Below are 17,327 nucleotides of genomic sequence, written 5' to 3'. Positions count from 1 at the left end.
TTCTGTACGTACAAAGGTATACCAAAAGAAACTTGAGATTGGTAGACGTTTCGATCTCGATAAAATTGAACGTTTTCGATATGAGAACGTTTAAATTACCTTCGATTCTTTTTCCCTTTCTCTCCCTTCATCCCTATACTAACCCCATTCCACCCTTTTCAAACAACAGAAGCTCGTTTCTAAACCGAGCGAGAAACTCTCTTTTACTGCGGTTGTTTTACGCGCTCGATCCGAAAATGTCGGCTAGCTGTTGAAGGGAGAGAGGAGGAAGGGCGTTTTTCGTCTCAAGTATCCACAACTTTACCTTCAAAGTAGTACGAACACTATACACTCAGACTACCAATATATCTAGGTATATTGTACAAAAGTAACTGTTTTTCGTTCTAACTATTTTTATTTTCCTTCCTGTAATCGTAGTTTCCTTTTTTTTTTTAAAGTATTTACGCATTATAGGGTTAACCAATCAAATAAAAATTATATATTAGAATTTTTTTTTATGAAATAATAAAAAATAAGTGACTCAAAAAGGTTTATATAAAATAATAATAAATCATTTTGATGATTACTTATTGATTATTGTTGTAAATTGTCTTCGTGTAATTGTAGTATATTTTTTTGTGTGTTTTAAAGTATTTACGTATTATACAGTAAAGTAATCGAATAAAAATTATATTAACAATAATATTTCTATAAAATCATGAAAAATAAGTGACTCATAAAATTTACAAATAATAATAAAAATTATTTTGATGATGATTTGTTGTTGTTAAAATTGATGTAATTAATTAAATCGTTTTTTGTGTTTGCAATCAAAAATAGTTGACGATATTCTCTCGAGGGAGATAATCGAGGGAGAGAGAGAGAGAGAAACTAGAGAAGTGGTGTATCCAGATAATATACGCATAGTATGTATACATATATATATGTAGTAGAATTACGTTATATATATATATATAGTAACTTTAGTGTAAAATCGAGCACGAAGATCGAGAATGGTAGGCGGCACGATCGAAACTAAAATTACATAGTTAATGGAACTCTGGACGTGGGCATATTCTCTCTTGCATTATGCGAACAAGGATAAAAAGAAATCTAGGAGAATCTCGTTCCCTTTAATCCTCACTCTCAACCCTTCACACCAACTTTACTCTAGAAAAATATAAGACAACGTTTTTTCTCTACTCAGGTTAAATCAAGATTTTTATCTTAGACTTTCCCTTTTAAGTTTTCTCAAGGAATTTTTACCACCCTGTTTTGTGTCTTACGTTAAATACGAACGATTTTCTTCTTCTAATTTACTTGGCAAATTAACCCTTTGCACTTGAGACCTTTTTTTCACTTGCACTAACAAACAACTCGACGACGATTAAGGAAACATTTTACATGTACATACTTTAAAGTCATTTATATAAACAAACAAACGTATACAAATAAAAATCAAATTTCATCAATTTTTTTTATTTTTCTAATATATAATATATTATTATATAATATTATTAATAATATAATAATAATAATATATAATTGTATTATATTATATATTAACGAATAGAAAACCAAAGTTTTATTGGATGATTAAATTTTTAAGACCATCCTCAGAATGAATTTCGAATACAGCAGTAATACCGTCATTAAATGGTAAAGTAACACCTCCATCAATAACTAAACCAGCATCGAAACCATGAGACATGACCTTGACCTTTCGACACATTCTTCTTTCGGGGGAAGATTTTGGTTTAGGCCATTTACTTGCTCTATACAATTCACGAATCATGTAAGACATTCTGTCATCTTCTACGTGAATAAGCAAATAATAAAATTAATTTATTTATTGAAATATGATTTTGTGATTTTCTTTTATTAAAGTTATTAATTTTATAAACAAATTGATACCTGGATCAAATGGAAGACTACGATGATAAGATTCAATTACATTCAAAGCTTCATCCTCATCGATATCCTTTCCCATTGCAATTTTGACCAATCTTTTAACAGTTTCAGGTGCTTGAAGATTCATAGAACGATACCAACTTCTAGAACCTGAACCAGTGCATACACACATTCCAGAACTTTGTAGTTTATAAACGTCTTGATCGTCAACTTGAATGGTCAATGTTAGTGTACCAGTTGATAAAAATTCACCCATGTATACCTAATAAAATAAAACCTTAAAGCAAAATTAAATAAAAATACATTTTTTTTCTCTCTTAATTATTATCATTATTATCAATTATCATTCTTTAAAAAAAAAAAAAATATTGAAAGAATGGAATAAACAAATAATATAAAAAAATGTTGATTTTGTTTTAAACCTCGTTTAACGCCAACCACGGTAAAACCCTTCGATTAGATTTCTGAAGAAAATCTGTGATATTTCTTTCGTTACTTTCTATGACGTTCCTGCAAAATAAAAAACAACAAAGAAAAAAAGAAATTTCAGACACATTAGAATGATAATTTGTGGAACGATAAAATGATAATTGATTTTAGCTTCGACACCGCCTGCCTGTACACCGATACCGTTTTTCATCTCTCTCTCATCTCTCTCTCTCTCTCTCTGTCTCTTCTCGTGCCGCATGAATATTAATTATTTTTGATGGAAGGTTTTTGCTTTGTGTTTTTGACCCTTCTCCCCTTGCCTCCCTTTCGTTGTTCTCCCCGTTGATCGAAAGGGAATTAAAAGCCAAATCGACATTTAACGTTAGGTTGCACGGATACACGTTAATTACCAATATTACTGTGATTTCGATAAATACGTTCTCTTATATGTAATCGAAATTTAATGAGCAATTTCAAATTGTTCGTTGAATTTGTTAAAAAAAAAAAAAAAAAAAAAAAATAGAAAATAAAATCAAATGAGAGAGAAAGAGGATTAAAATCAAAAGGACGAGAAGCTGATATTCATCAATTTTCACGTTGACACTTTGTGTGTGTGGTTTAATTGTAGATTCCCCATTGTGTATAGTACTTTAATAAAGTTACCACAGTATAAATAATTGTCAGTAGTTAACTCTATCTTTCTTTCTTTCTTTCTTGCTTTCATTCTTTCTTTTGCCTGTCTTGCATCAAGCCGTAAAATTTACGCGGGAATGTACGGGCTCGCGAACGCATAGTTTCAAAGTTATGACCTCTTCGTAAAAGTCATAACTACGTTAGACCTTGTAATTTGCAAGTTATAACTGCCAAAGTTATATAATGTATATAAACTATAACTTGAAACTGCCTTGTGGTCGAGCAATGAGAGCAATGAAGACGCATTACCCAACTGCTTTTATGAAAAACACGTAATCGGTGAATACCTATTGCTTATTTGAAACTTTCAAAAGAGTAAATGGATCTTCTTTTCTTTAATGACCTGCTACGATGAATAAAAGTTCCTATTATATAGGAAGGAAACATTATCCGCGATATGAACTATGAAAAAAGATAAGAAAATAAAGAAATCACCTTTGTTTCTTTTAAACCACAATTACGAACTTTAATTGGCTTGAACTACTTTCATTTTCGTTTTCTTATATTTATATTACATATGAGATGTTTATTTTGAAACTGGCCTAATTTCATTTGTTTCATTGCATTGAAACACAAATCCTTCGAACATAAATGGAGTTAGGCCACTTTGAAAATAAACGGCTTATATATTGATCAAAATGTTTGCTTATAATTCATTCGAACATGTATAAAAAATGATCTTTTACTTCTCTCTACTTACTCGCAATTCTGTTCATCGTAGTTAACTTTCATTAAATCTTTTAACGAACGAGTTTTTTCATCTAATTGATAAGGTTCGTCATTAATATTTTTCCCATACATTGTGGTTCTTATTCGACTTCTCATCAATAAATGATATTTTCCTTCTTGTAATTTTTGAAATATATTTTCAATCTTTGTACAATGATCTTTGGAAAATGTACGTTCATTGATAACGGTTTTTGGATTAATACCAATTATTGCTTTTTTATTATTTTTAATCAATCTTGATGCTAATAAAAAAGCACCATCTCCACCGATTGAAATCACCAGATCAGCCCATTCAACGTCTTCGTTAGCATTGTCTACGCTAATTGAAATATTGATTAATCATTTCAAGGTTTTTGTTTTGTTTGTTAAGTAATTTTAAGTAATCACGTAAAAATACCTTTTGATCATTCTAAAGTTACATCCAATTTTCTTCATTATTTCGTTCAATTGATTTTCACAATCAGTTTTCATTTTGTGTTCTTTTTTTAAAGTATCCAAAGATATTTCCGATTTCAATGTAAAAAATTTATCATTAAGTCTCATTTCATCTAAATCGGGATATTTCGATCTTATGATATCCCAACGTGTTACTTTAGTTATTCCTAAAACCCTTTGTGGTTTAAAGGGTAGACACAGCAAACGTTGTGTTAATTTCATTATTTTTTCAATCATGTCAAACTAATTCGAAAATTGGTTAGAATATATTGAAAATAATTGACAAAAATAAGCAGCTAAATTCAGGATGTAGAAAAAAAAACAAAGACAAAATCTTATGTAAATAAATATATTAACGTTGATAAAGAGATAAAAAAAAGAATGGGTTAAAAAGGGGTTAACGTTTGTCGGATTGGTATTTATTCCTTGTTTGCTTTAAGAGAGAATCTACGGAATTCAGAAACAGGATTCAGGATTCGTGCTATCCTTAGCAGCATCCTCCGCAGTTCGAATTCCCACTACCGCAGCATTCCGAGTCAGACCGTCTTCCGGTATTTCTTGGGAAACAGCAGGTACCACCGCCGCTACCGGAGCAACTGTATATCCTTCCGCAGGATTGACCACCGCATCCACCACAAATTCGATACCGAAAACCTTTGCACGTGTGGCACTTGATTCTAATATAAGAAAAACTCAAACTATATTTTTATACACTAAAAAATATTTTAAAAAAAGAAAAAATGTACTGTAAATTATATTTTCTATTTTTTATTACAATAATGTTGTTTTCAAATTTAATATTACTCACTGACAAGGATTCAATTGTATTCCATGACAACGATTGATTTCATCAGAACAAATAGGACCACCGCAATAATTGCAAGGACAATCCTTGCAACGATTTTGAAATTTCACCGTCGTACATGTCGGTGAAGATCTTAAGCAGGAAATTGGTGGACATGGTGACGACCTACAGGAAATTTGTGGTCGTCCTGGTGTACAACACGAACCACGTGTATGCTGTAAATTACGTCTACCGAAAATCGTCCAAGCATTCGAGAAGTGTTGTATAGGTTTGTATAATCCTCCACAACCACCACGTATCCTTCCATCTTCGTTTTGATTCTCCGAACCACCACCACCACCACCATCACCACCATCATCATCGTAGTGGTCTTGCTCTTCTTGAAATCTAAGCACGTCTTCGTTGATTACATTGTCGGACCATGGATATTCATCTTCGTCCATGTTCTCATAAAACATTGCATTCGAAGAATCAATGTTATTATTATTATTATTATTATTATTTAAAGATTTTATTTCTGTGTCGTTTAAATCATCTATTGATGATTGATCCAATTCATGACGAATTTTATTTTGTTGTTCAGTTAAATTGCATTTACTTCCACCACCTCTAAGACGTTCCACAATGTTCAATGTCTCATAAGATGATGAATTTTTACATGGTAATATTCCTTTTGAAAAATTACAGTCCTTGTAAGTTTTAGTACGTTCAACACGTTTCGTATTATACGAGAATAAATGAGAACAATTTTTCATTGGACAATAAATATTTGAAATAGTTTTTTTAGGAATGTCAAATTTTTTCAAACGTCGATTCTTTCTGTAAATATTTATAACAATGATATTTAAAATTTCAATCCTATTGCTTAGAGTTGATTATATAATTTTTCCATAGAGAAATCAGATTTTTTGGTCTTTCTTTCTTTTTGATTTTCTTTGCAAACAATAGTCGATTATTCGTACAAAGTTTAAACGAATTTGTCATTATTTTCATTTTTCAATGTGTCAATCAAGAAAATCGTATCGAAATACGCACGCATAGTACTCACTAATGTTAAAATATATTTGTTGTGTTTCTTTCATTCGTCACGAAATCAAATTAATCTCGGAGTAAAATTAAAAGTGGATTTTAATTAGTAAAAAGAGATTTAGACAAATTTAAAGAATTAAAGTTACGAAGTTAATTACTGTACGATCCGAAATGATTGTACGGTAACTAGCGGTATTCGAAATGCGCGCGTCTGATTCTATCGATTATGATTCTAGATCGATTCTTGTTACGAGTATCGAACAATTAGTTTAGTAGAATATCCTAGTTTCTTTTCGATTATTTTATTTATCATATAACGAAAAATAAAACAATAGAATATACCTATTATTTTCTCCATGGTACTTTGAAGTGTTTGATAGAAGCAACGTGGTGGACGTTGTTGTTTCGCGTTGAAACTTCCTAGAGACGTTAGTAGTAATACTAGTACTCCCATCAGCCATTATGTTTTGCTCAAGTTGAAAGTTCTGACGACGACGACGACGACGACGATGACGTTCAGGGACACCAGGAACTACGTAGCTGACGTAGTTGTTGTACGACGAGGGAACGCACTCTGCAGAAACGCTTACGCGTCCAACGCAATTCTTGCCTAAGAGACAACAGCTTTCCCAACAACTTTCCTGAGCTTTCTCCAACCACCACCCCATCCGTTGACCACGAAGGCTACTTAGGCTTCTAACAAACCCACGACATAGAAGATCTTCCTTAGGTCTTCCAAGTGAACTTACCACCTGGAAAACCCTATTCTTCTTTCTTCTACTACGAATTTTTGCCATTACGTTCTTTCTCAAGTTTTTACCACCACCACCACCACGTAAACGATTACGTGTTACGTAAAATCGTGGAAATAATTTTCTACCTGATAAATCAATTATATTCATTTTTGTTTGATCAAATATAATTGTGTTTTATATTTCAAATAAATAAAACATCAAATAACTCACTTAGATTGAACTCATCTTCGTCGTACAATCCGTTAGATGTTATTTCAATTCCTTATTAAAATAAAATAGAATTTGATTGAACATTAATCTTGTTTTTAAAATATAAACAACAATTATTTACCTGGTACGCAAGAACATTTTCCATCGCAACCTTGTCCTAATCCTGGACCACAACCTGGAAGTCCTCCGCAACAATTTGTACATTTGCGTTTCTTTTTGATTATAGGCATGGTCAATGTTTGAACACCCTTGTCTTTAACTAATACATAATTCATTCTTTTTTTTTCTACCCCTATTTCATTATTATACCAAATAATCTTACCATACATCATACACGTCGTAGGAGATAATAATACTTGGCTAAAAGATTAAATATAAGTATCATAATGTATAATGTATATAAAAATAAAGTAGAAACATTATTCCGGCGTAAGAATCACTGTAATAATATCATCCTACTTGGCTTCCGTAGAAATGGCAACATCCCTCGTCGTTATAACAGGGTCAATCCTAGAATAATGATCAGAATGGATCCTAACAATCGCTATAATATGTGGACTTTATATAACGTGCTTTACTTTTGTTGCACCAAGCTCGTTTCGAACGTTTCCTTGCTGGATCCGATTATCCTGCAGACAATGGAAAATACATCAATTGAATATCATACGAATTTTCAATCATAAATTATTATTATTATTCGATCAAATCTATATATGAGCCGTTTATTTTGAAAGTGATCTAATTTTTATTTTCAAAAAAAATCAACTTAGCTACATTTTTCAGTCTGATTCAGCAATTTCTTTCTAATATATTTTAAATCATGAAGATTTTGTAACAAGAAAGGTAATGCAATGATCAAAAAGTTTATTTTGAAAGTAACCTAATTCCATTTGTCAATTATTAATTTCCAATTGCAACGTGGTTATTGTACAATTTCATGTTATGTATCAATAAAGCATTTGAGGTTGCTTATACTCCAAGTAAATATTATAATACTCAATTGTAAATAAAATGAGACAAGAAGATTTTGTATGAAGAAAATTATTAGAAGATGCAATTTTTGAAAAGGGTCAAGAAAATATGTTGGATGTATTTTGTCAGAAATGAACCGTGTCAAATTTTCTATAAGACATCAATGAATGAGAATGAAAATTTGAAAGTTTTGAATTTATTACCACGTCTGGGTAGACCAAAAAAGTTCGAAAATATTCTATTGACACCACTGTATAAATTATGTTTCTGAAGTGTTTTAAAGATATGTAATATAAATTGAGTATTGTTTTTTTTCAATTTGAAGCATCTTAAATTATGTTGAATGGACTTGGATCCATTCGAAATTTTCTAACAAATCTGGTTGTTAATTTAGAAAGTGGCCTAATTCTATTCGTGGTTAGAAAATGCATATTATTCATTTAATAATTGGCACTATTTTAATAGAAACTATAAATTGAACATCCTTAGATACACTTAAGCAGTATAACTTGTACCTTATACGTATATTTTGAATTGCATTGAAACACAAACACTTCGAACATAAATGGAGTTAGGCTACTTTCCAAATAAACGGCTCATGTATTGTATATATATATATATATATATATATACCTGTCTGAGTCATTTTTCACATCTTCTTTGGGCCTACAAACCAAAAAAAAAAAAATATCAAATCGCAGTTTTAAGAAAAATCATACTATTCATAGAATTTACATATTTTTTATGTATTTTTTTTTTAAATGCTTACTTCTGTATTTCATCTTCCTTTTTGACAGTACCACCATCTTTTTCGGTTTGCCTAAAGTGATTATGATAATGAAGTTAATAGGTGATAAAATTTGGGATTTGTTTGTTTGTTTTTTTTTTTTTTTTTATATGAAAATACCTGTAATCGTTTGGAAATACAAGAAAATGGGAGGTGAGGGGTGATAAAGCTATTTAACTCGTGATATTTTAACGCGTTATTAACCGTTAATGAGCAAAAAATACAGAAAGAGAGAAAGAGAGAAAGAGAGAATGAAATATAAAGCCACATAAAGATAATAATTACGGAGTAACGAGAGAATATCTCAACTTACTGATATTTTTCCAACAGTTCTGCCATTCTTCTTTCCCTCACTCGTTTAAATTTTCTAACGGAGGATTAAAAATATAAAAGAGAGAAAGAAAAAAAGAAAGGAAAATAACCAAAACAAAACAACAAAATATTATGAGTTTACGTAGAACGACATAAATCTTACGTATTAAATAACAAATAACACAAAACCACAACACTAATTACTTACTCTCGTAATGGATCCATTTTTTCTGAAGGAATTGCCATGATTTTTTTTTTTTTTTTGATTTTTTTTACTCTTTTTTTTTTGGTCTATTTAATGTTATTCAAGTTTATACGAAAAAAAAATTTGATTTAATTTAGATTTGCCGAACTACATGTTGAAAATTTAATTTTGAATGATCGAAAGAATGGTGACGAAATTGGAAATTACAAAAAAAAAAAAAACATGTTTAATTGATCATTTTCTTATTCGATTTAATCGATATAATCGATTATGTATCTGTAACTTCATTCATTGCTAACAATTTTAATCGAATTATTAATAATAATAAATACAATAATAATAATAATAATAGTAAAGTAATCGTTCTTTTGTTTATCAAAAAATATCAACGAAATATTTTTATTCACGATGTCAATGATAATAAAAAAAATTTATTTCTTTTCGTGGTTGAATTGTAGTTTTATTGAAAAAAAAAAAAAAAAGAAAAAAAAATAAATGTCGAATTTATAGACGCTCATCTTTGATGTGAATTTTTTTTACTATTACATGAGGCATAAAATATTTGTGTGCAATAAAATTTGATTTCCATATTCTTTCGATTTATTTATGGTTAGATTTCTATTTCTATAGTTTCTTCATATCATGTTTTATATTTTTTGTATCGTTTTGCAATGTTACTACATTTACTATCAAAAGAACTAACGTTACATTTTTACCTTAAGCTGAATTGCCAAGCTATGGGGTAATAAAACTACGGTTTTTTATACTTTTATTTTTTTCATTTCGTATTCATATTCTCATTTTATATCTAGTTATTTTTTAGAATAAAAAAAGAAAAAAATATATATATATATATATGTATATGCATTTATTTTGAATATATTTTATGTATCATATTTATTTTGAAAATATTTTCATCATTCTCTCTGTTGACACAATTTTGAACATCCATTCCAATCCGAAATTTCGTTTTCTTTATCCTCAGGTGTATCTTTAGATTTGGAAATATCTTTTATCGCTTGGCCTATGTTAGTTATGGCAGATTTAACAAAATTCTTGCAACTATCTTGTACACGGGACCAAACTTTTCCCATCTCGAAATCTCCCAAAAATGAATTTTCATAATTTTTTGGTAATCCTTGTCTATCCGATGTATTTTCCATTTCTGATTCGTAGTACCTTTACGTAGAAAATCCAAAAAAAAAAAACAAAATTAAAGTGAATCAAAATAGAAAAAAAAATATATATATAAAAAATTATTTTATAATTAATTAATAATTATATTAATAATATTAGATTAATTAGAAATTAAATTATATTATTTTAATATTATATAATTATATTACATATAAATCAATGAAATAAATGAATTAAATAAATAATTCATATTAAATAAAATAATTAATTAATTTATAAATATATATATATAAAATATATAAAAATTATTTCATAATTAATTAATATTTTTGTTAATTTAAAACAAAACAAAAATATTAATATAATAAATATTAAATATTCTGCAAAATTTCTATCCACGTTAAAATAGAGATTGAAGGGTTGGGGGTTAATATTATCGATTATATTAAAGGTGAAAATGTGTATGACATCCCAACTAACTCATTAAAGGGTTATAAACCCTTTTAATCGAATGATTTTCGATCCGATAAACTATACAAGCGTAATTACGTTAAAGATTCATTTTCTTTCCATTTTCCAACGATATAGTTATCTTAAATAGATTTTTCATTATGGTGTGTGATTATATAAACGATTAAATAATGTTTCCTATACAAAAATTCATTTTATTTAATCTCTTTTCTTATTATTTTTTTCTCTTTCTTTTCATTCATAATGGATTTTAATAAATTTTATATTATTTATTATAAAATATTTATTATATGAATTAACCTGTTAATTGAGGAATTTTCTTTTTAATTTTGCACACCATATTTAATTATATATTTATTATTTTTTATATATTTATTTATTTATTACTTTTGCTTAAAATAAATAAAAAGAACTATGAAATATATATATATTTTATATATATATATATAAAGTACGAAAAATACGTATGACGTATTTATCCGTTCCACCCAATTAACATATTAATATTTTTATATATTTATATTTATGATTTATTATTTATTATATCTATTATTAATTATACTTAAAATAAATAAAAAAACCCTGAAATATATATTTTTTTCATTTATTTATATATAAAATACGTAAAATACGTTGGACGTATTTATACGTTCCACCCAATTAATAGGTTAATATTTTTATATATTTATATTTATGATTTACTATTTATTATGTATATTATCGTTCTAATTAATTATACTTAAAATAAATGAAAAATATAAATTTTTTCATTTATTTATATATAAAATACGTAAAATACGTTAGACGTATTTATACGTTCCACCCAATTAACAAGTTAAGTATTAAAAATTCGAGAAAATTTGTTTAACGCGAGAATTTTGACTTCAATCATTTTTCCTTCTTTCCCTTTAGACTTTTCTATAATTATTTGATAAAAGAAATAAGAAAAAATAGTTAGGGATAAAAAAAAAGAAAATAAAAATCCGACTCACCGTGGTCTTTTAGTAACCGAACGAACGTTAGAACTCGTCGTACCAACGTCTCTCAATCGAATATTCTCTCTCCTACCGTAATCCAGTCGACGAGTTTTCGATTCTACCATTTCGAGTTGACTCCAAGTCGAGTTCTCAATGGAAGAATGCTTTTTACCAGTGAAATGACTGCACCGGCAACGTTCGTGCTTGAAATCTCTGCTTTTACAAGGAGCTCCGTACTTGTCGATCATTGCATGCTCCTCCTCCTCCTCCTCCATCTCCTCCACCTCCTCCACCCCCCTTCTTCTCTTCCTCTTCTTCCTCATCCTTTTCCTTCCCAAATGGACCATCTCGTTGAACATCTTCGTTCATCGTCGTCGAATGTTCTTCGATCATAGAAGATCCCTTGGAACAGGGGCAAACATTCGTTTGATTATTCGAGCTCGAGTGCCAACTTGTAGAAAATTCTTCCATGCTTTCGCCAGTTTCTACGAATAGACTCGATTTCGATGGTGTACACTCATGGGAAAAACGAGTATCATTTTTTTCCGAACAACAACAACCCTTCACCAATAGCATGTTCGTAGACGAATCAATATTTTCATTGTTAATCCAAACGGGATATTTTTCTATCAATGATGTATGATTGGTATTACTATTACTATTATTATTATTATTATTATTATAATTTCTACAATTATCGTAGGAAATACTATTGGATTTAAATGAACATTCGTTATCGTTTCTATAAACATTTGAATTTTTGTCAATATGAGAATTATTATTATTATTGTAAATGTTCAAAGAACAAGATGGTGAACTGCAATGGTGACGACAATCCTTTGTGAGTTTCATTTTACTAATAGATGCAAATTCACCGTTCAATGGCCAATAATTTGTCGAATAATAATTATTGAAATTCTCGTTATTGCTTTCGGCCATTTCACTAATGTTCCTATTCATTATTATTTCAGGAATTTATGGTTAAATATATTGTCTTTATAATTTGATTTTTTTTTTTTTCGAATTTAATAATTTGTTAAAAATTTTCTTTTCAACGTGTACACCTAATGTCGGTTGATTTATTTTGTTTAAATTGTAATTCTTTTTATAATCATTTTCATCTTGAATTATTATATTATTATTAGTTGTAGTAGTTGCAATTATTGATGGTTTATACAAGTTGTTGTTAAAGGATTTCAAGGATACTTTAATAAAATCATTTTCTTGACATTTTTCTAATAGTTCAAATGAAATATTTTCTGGAAAGATAACAACACGTGTTTTAATTTATATTAAAAGAATTATTAAAAATTATATAACATTAAAAAAACAAAAATAATTGAATTATTTCAAAGATACCTTAAAAGATGTTAATAATCTCAAAGTTTAAATATAAAATTAAGAATTTAGGTTATCCATCGTTGTCAAAATCATCTAACGTGCCAAAATAAAATCACATGGTTAGAATCGAGGGTGGTGATGAGGGGGGAAATAATCCAATTGAAGGAATCTCTCACCGTCTTTTTTTTTTTTTTTTACATTTCATTTTCATTGACTCGTTTTGGAAGCTTCCTCTCTCTCTCTCTCTCTCTCTCACACACTCTCTCTCTCATTCATTTTTTTTTTTGGTGAGCAATTTAAAGCTTGTTCTATGCAAAGAGAGAGTGTCCCATAATGCTATGGCATAGTAATCGTTGTCGTCAAATTAGAAAGGGAAATAAATCATTAAAAAGAACTTAAACGTTTTTTCTCGACGAACAGTTTATCGTTGTGTGTGCCACTCGTCGAATGCTTGCCACTAATGGCACTCTCTCGCTTCGTCTCTTTAATTAAAAACCGTCCATCGAAGGGTGGGGGAGAGGAGGCAGGTGGGTGGGTGGTAGGTAGACAGAGAAAGGAGGCCTTTACAAAAATATATATATGTTGCATCGACTCATTACAGTAATTAATGTCGTCTGTATCTTCCACGTTGTAGGGTAAAAGACAATGAATCGAATGATGAACGAAACAACAACAAAAACAACAACAACAACAAAAAAGAAAAAAAAATATTATCTTTCATAACTTTTTATTTAACATTAATATTTATAAAAAAAAACAAAGGATAATTAATTAATTTATGAAAGTTACATTGAGATAGAAATAATTATATAATAATATTAAACAAAAAATTGTAATGGTAATATAATGGTAATATAAAATAAAATTATATTATAAAATAAAATTGTAAAGTAAAATTAAATCTAAAATAAAATATAAAAAAAAATTATATTATAAAATAAAATCGTAAAGTAAAATTAAATAAAAAATAAAATTATAATATAATATAAAATTATAATGTAAAATAAAATATAAAATAAATTAAAATTATAATTAGAAATAAAATAAAATTATAATTAAAAATAAAATTATAAAATGAAATAAAATTATATAATAAAATAAAATATTTAATGTTAATTTAATAAAATATTATTACCAATATAATGATAATTAAAACACACTCCCCTCTCCACTTACTGTCCAACTTTTTGTTGTTGAATTTTTTGAAATTTCCAATTAATCTTTCATCCCTTATTTTTCTTCCCTTACTTCTAACACTTCTAGCATTTCTCTCATACATTTGTGAATTTGGCAGAGGGTTAGGGTAGTACATTCGCGCCGTTTGGTTTAACTCAGAAGGAGGAGGGTTGGTTTCCTTCGACAGGGGAGTAAAAGGGTGGAGAAGGGAGGGGGAGGGTCATGCGTTACGAGAGGACGAGCACCATCTTTACGTCTTTATATTATATTTCTCTCTCTCTTTCTTTTTCTTTCTCTTTCTTCAACTCTCACATGTCTACCCTTAAGGTAATAGAAAAAGATTTTGCCTTTTTATATTTTCTTTCTTTTTTTTTTTTTTTACTTTCCTACCCTTTTCTTTACTTTCTTCCTTCTTTTTCAAAAGAAAGAAGCATAAAATTGTATTTCAGGTTCCTGGATGAGGATCAGGTTGCCTCGACGAGAATATGTAGAATCCTGGCGTATTTTGTAAAGGTAATCCGCGGATGCTTTTCATCCTTGGAATGAAACGTCTCGAGTATATATATATATAGATATAAGGGATATCTTTTTGCAAGTGGTGCCTTTTCGTCCGGAAGGTGCGTATAGAAAGAAGGGCCCTACAATCTACAGTGCGACGAGTACGATACGTTTCCCCCTCTTCCACCTCCCTTCTCATCTACCATGGAATTTTATTACTACCACATGCATATTTACTTTATCGTAATTCTCTATACATAATAATATTTCATTCATTTCAGTCGTTAGAATCAAATTAATGCAAAGTATTGTGTATATTGCGTTTACATAGTTCTAATAATATAATCTTAACTAACTATAAAATTATTTATAATAATAATTATAATTGTGCACATAATTATGAAAGTGATTTAATAGTTTATGTAAAGGATTACATAAATTATAAATAAATTTTATATAATATTGAAATAACAAATTTTATGTTACGAGTCATTTTTAACAATATCGTGAAAATTATGTTGAAGTAATTATAATATATTTTAATTTTAATTATATATAATTAATTATTTAATATATGTGTCATTATATTTATATTAAATAATTAATTTTAAATATTATATAATTAAAAATAATATTATTTTTAATATACTATATTATAATTATATAATTACATTAATAATAATAATAATAATAATATTATAAATTAATATTATAAATTAATATTTTATTTATTTATATTAAATAATTAATTTTAATTATATATAATTTATTTAATATATTTTAAATATATAATAATATCTTTAAAATAATGTAACATAAAATAACTAATAAACTAATTGTTTTTTATTTAATTTTAACTTAGACCTACTTTCATAATTATGGGCCCAATTATACATAATTCGATAGATAAAGATATCTTTTAGATGAAAATGTGATGCCCAATCGATATTTTGTTCGTTGTACTCGTCATACTCATCGTCGTCATCGTCGTCATAGTCGTTTTCTTATCTACAGAGAAAAAGAGAGAGAGAGAGAGAGAGAGAGAGAGAGGTAAAGTTTCATTCGTGCATACGAGTACTTAAGCTTAGTAGTCTCGGTTGCATTTGTCTTGGCAGAATATGCGCGAGGGTAGAAAGACCGGAGGGATGTGGAGGATGATGCACCCCCTAGAGTGGAGCACTTGAGACACCAGACACCCCTCCGCCGCCTGTCTGGTCACACGGCAGGCAACCCTTTTTTTTTAAGTGGCGAGTATTATGTCACTCTTGTGCTTTAATAGACACCTACCACACCTACTACAACGTTATCGTCGTTGCCTTGCATGCTTGGTTTACTGGCTGGCTGGCTGGCTGGGTGGCTGGCTGGCTGACTGGTGTATTCAACTCTGTGAAAAAATTCTGTCCTTTCGTTATAAAAAAAAATAAAAAAGATTTCACCTTGCGTGCAAAGGTTTACGTGAAGAAAGAGCAAAAGAAGATGATAAAATGAAAGAAAAACTTTAACCCACACTTTCGACGAATCAAGCTCCAGCAAGAATGCTGTTTAAGGTACACCGAGTACCACTTTTAAAGGTATCACCCCCCCCCCAACCTTCCATTATAAATTTACCTTTCCCCCCCTCCTTTCTACCCCATTACAATTTTTATACTTATCTTTCCTTTAAAATGAAACAAAAATAATATAAAACACATTATATCGTTGACGTTTCTTTTATTTCATTCTTTATTTTTGCAAATAAATAATTTCATAAATTTAATTAATCCGTTGAGTACGGAATTATTTGAATATTATTAACATATTTATATTATTAATTTGTTGTTATATGGATTAATATGTACAAAGTATAATATATTTTATTTGCAATTTATTTCTATTGGTAATATAAATATATTGGTAATATAAATTTATAATATTGTATATAATACTTACTATTAAATTAAAATAAATATTAATATTTACTGTTAAATTTAAATTAAATTTTATAATATATTACTTAAATATATAATTATATATTATAAAATATACACATATATTGTTAATATAAATATATTTTTGCAACAACATTTCAATTACAAAATCTAAATATATATATATATATATATATATATATATATATATATATATATTAAATAAAAAATAGAAATATTTATATATTTATATATTTTATAATATATTTATTTAAGAGCTTCTTAAATTTAGATGACGAGTCTCAATTGTCAAATGCACCCGAAGGTTTAATAATAAAATAAATATAATTCATAAATAAAATAAGAAAATATATATTTATAATTAGTCCCGCTTTTTGTAAGATTTATTTGACAATTTATGGGTTACATTTACAAAACTTATATTCACCTTGATATATACCGGTAATCAAGCAAAGTGATTAATCTTCGTTAATCGTATTTTGTCTAACAGGTATCGCTAGCTGGCAAGCAAGCAAGCAAGCAAGCAAGCAAGAAAGGGAAGAGAGAAC

The 17,327-nt window shown here is 28.4% G+C and overlaps 2 protein-coding genes across 8 annotated transcripts in view; both read right to left on the bottom strand.

Moving 5' to 3' along the window:
* Nucleotides 1-1,437: 1,437 nt before the first annotated feature.
* On the bottom strand, nt 1,438-4,432 carry LOC107069385 (NAD kinase 2, mitochondrial). Its single transcript, XM_089172888.1, has 5 exons — nt 4,139-4,432; nt 3,713-4,060; nt 2,313-2,400; nt 1,894-2,152; nt 1,438-1,794 (listed from the first exon to the last, which is right to left on the bottom strand). Exons 1-5 carry the CDS (start codon nt 4,411-4,413, stop codon nt 1,565-1,567), a joined length of 1,200 nt encoding a protein of 399 aa, XP_089029014.1. The 5' UTR covers nt 4,414-4,432; the 3' UTR covers nt 1,438-1,564.
* A 147-nt stretch (nt 4,433-4,579) lies between these two features.
* The window catches only part of LOC107069384 (uncharacterized), a 40,199-nt gene continuing 27,451 nt past the window's right edge, over nt 4,580-17,327 (bottom strand). For 2 of the 7 annotated variants that reach the window (XM_089172886.1, XM_089172881.1), the window contains exons 2-10: nt 8,717-8,767; nt 8,581-8,613; nt 7,554-7,604; nt 7,435-7,509; nt 7,097-7,335; nt 6,976-7,026; nt 6,353-6,890; nt 4,985-5,800; nt 4,580-4,853 (exon numbers count right to left, since the gene is read on the bottom strand). In XM_089172886.1, the coding sequence (XP_089029012.1) occupies nt 4,664-4,853; nt 4,985-5,800; nt 6,353-6,890; nt 6,976-7,026; nt 7,097-7,335; nt 7,435-7,509; nt 7,554-7,604; nt 8,581-8,613; nt 8,717-8,767 (2,044 nt within the window). In that variant the 3' untranslated portion in view covers nt 4,580-4,663. Of the gene's footprint in view, nt 4,854-4,984; nt 5,801-6,352; nt 6,891-6,975; nt 7,027-7,096; nt 7,336-7,434; nt 7,510-7,553; nt 7,605-8,580; nt 8,614-8,716; nt 8,768-9,047; nt 10,172-17,327 lie in introns of those variants that run through there. The other 5 variants (XM_089172883.1, XM_089172885.1, XM_089172887.1 and 2 more) reach the window with 5 other exon arrangements.

The sequence above is a fragment of the Polistes dominula genome, unplaced genomic scaffold (assembly GCF_049000335.1).
Source record: "Polistes dominula isolate Pdom_NZ unplaced genomic scaffold, Pdom_raw_medaka contig_22, whole genome shotgun sequence".
NCBI lineage: Eukaryota > Metazoa > Arthropoda > Insecta > Hymenoptera > Vespidae > Polistes > Polistes dominula.
Note: the sequence above shows the minus strand (reverse complement) of the source record. Positions and strands in the feature narration are given on the sequence as shown.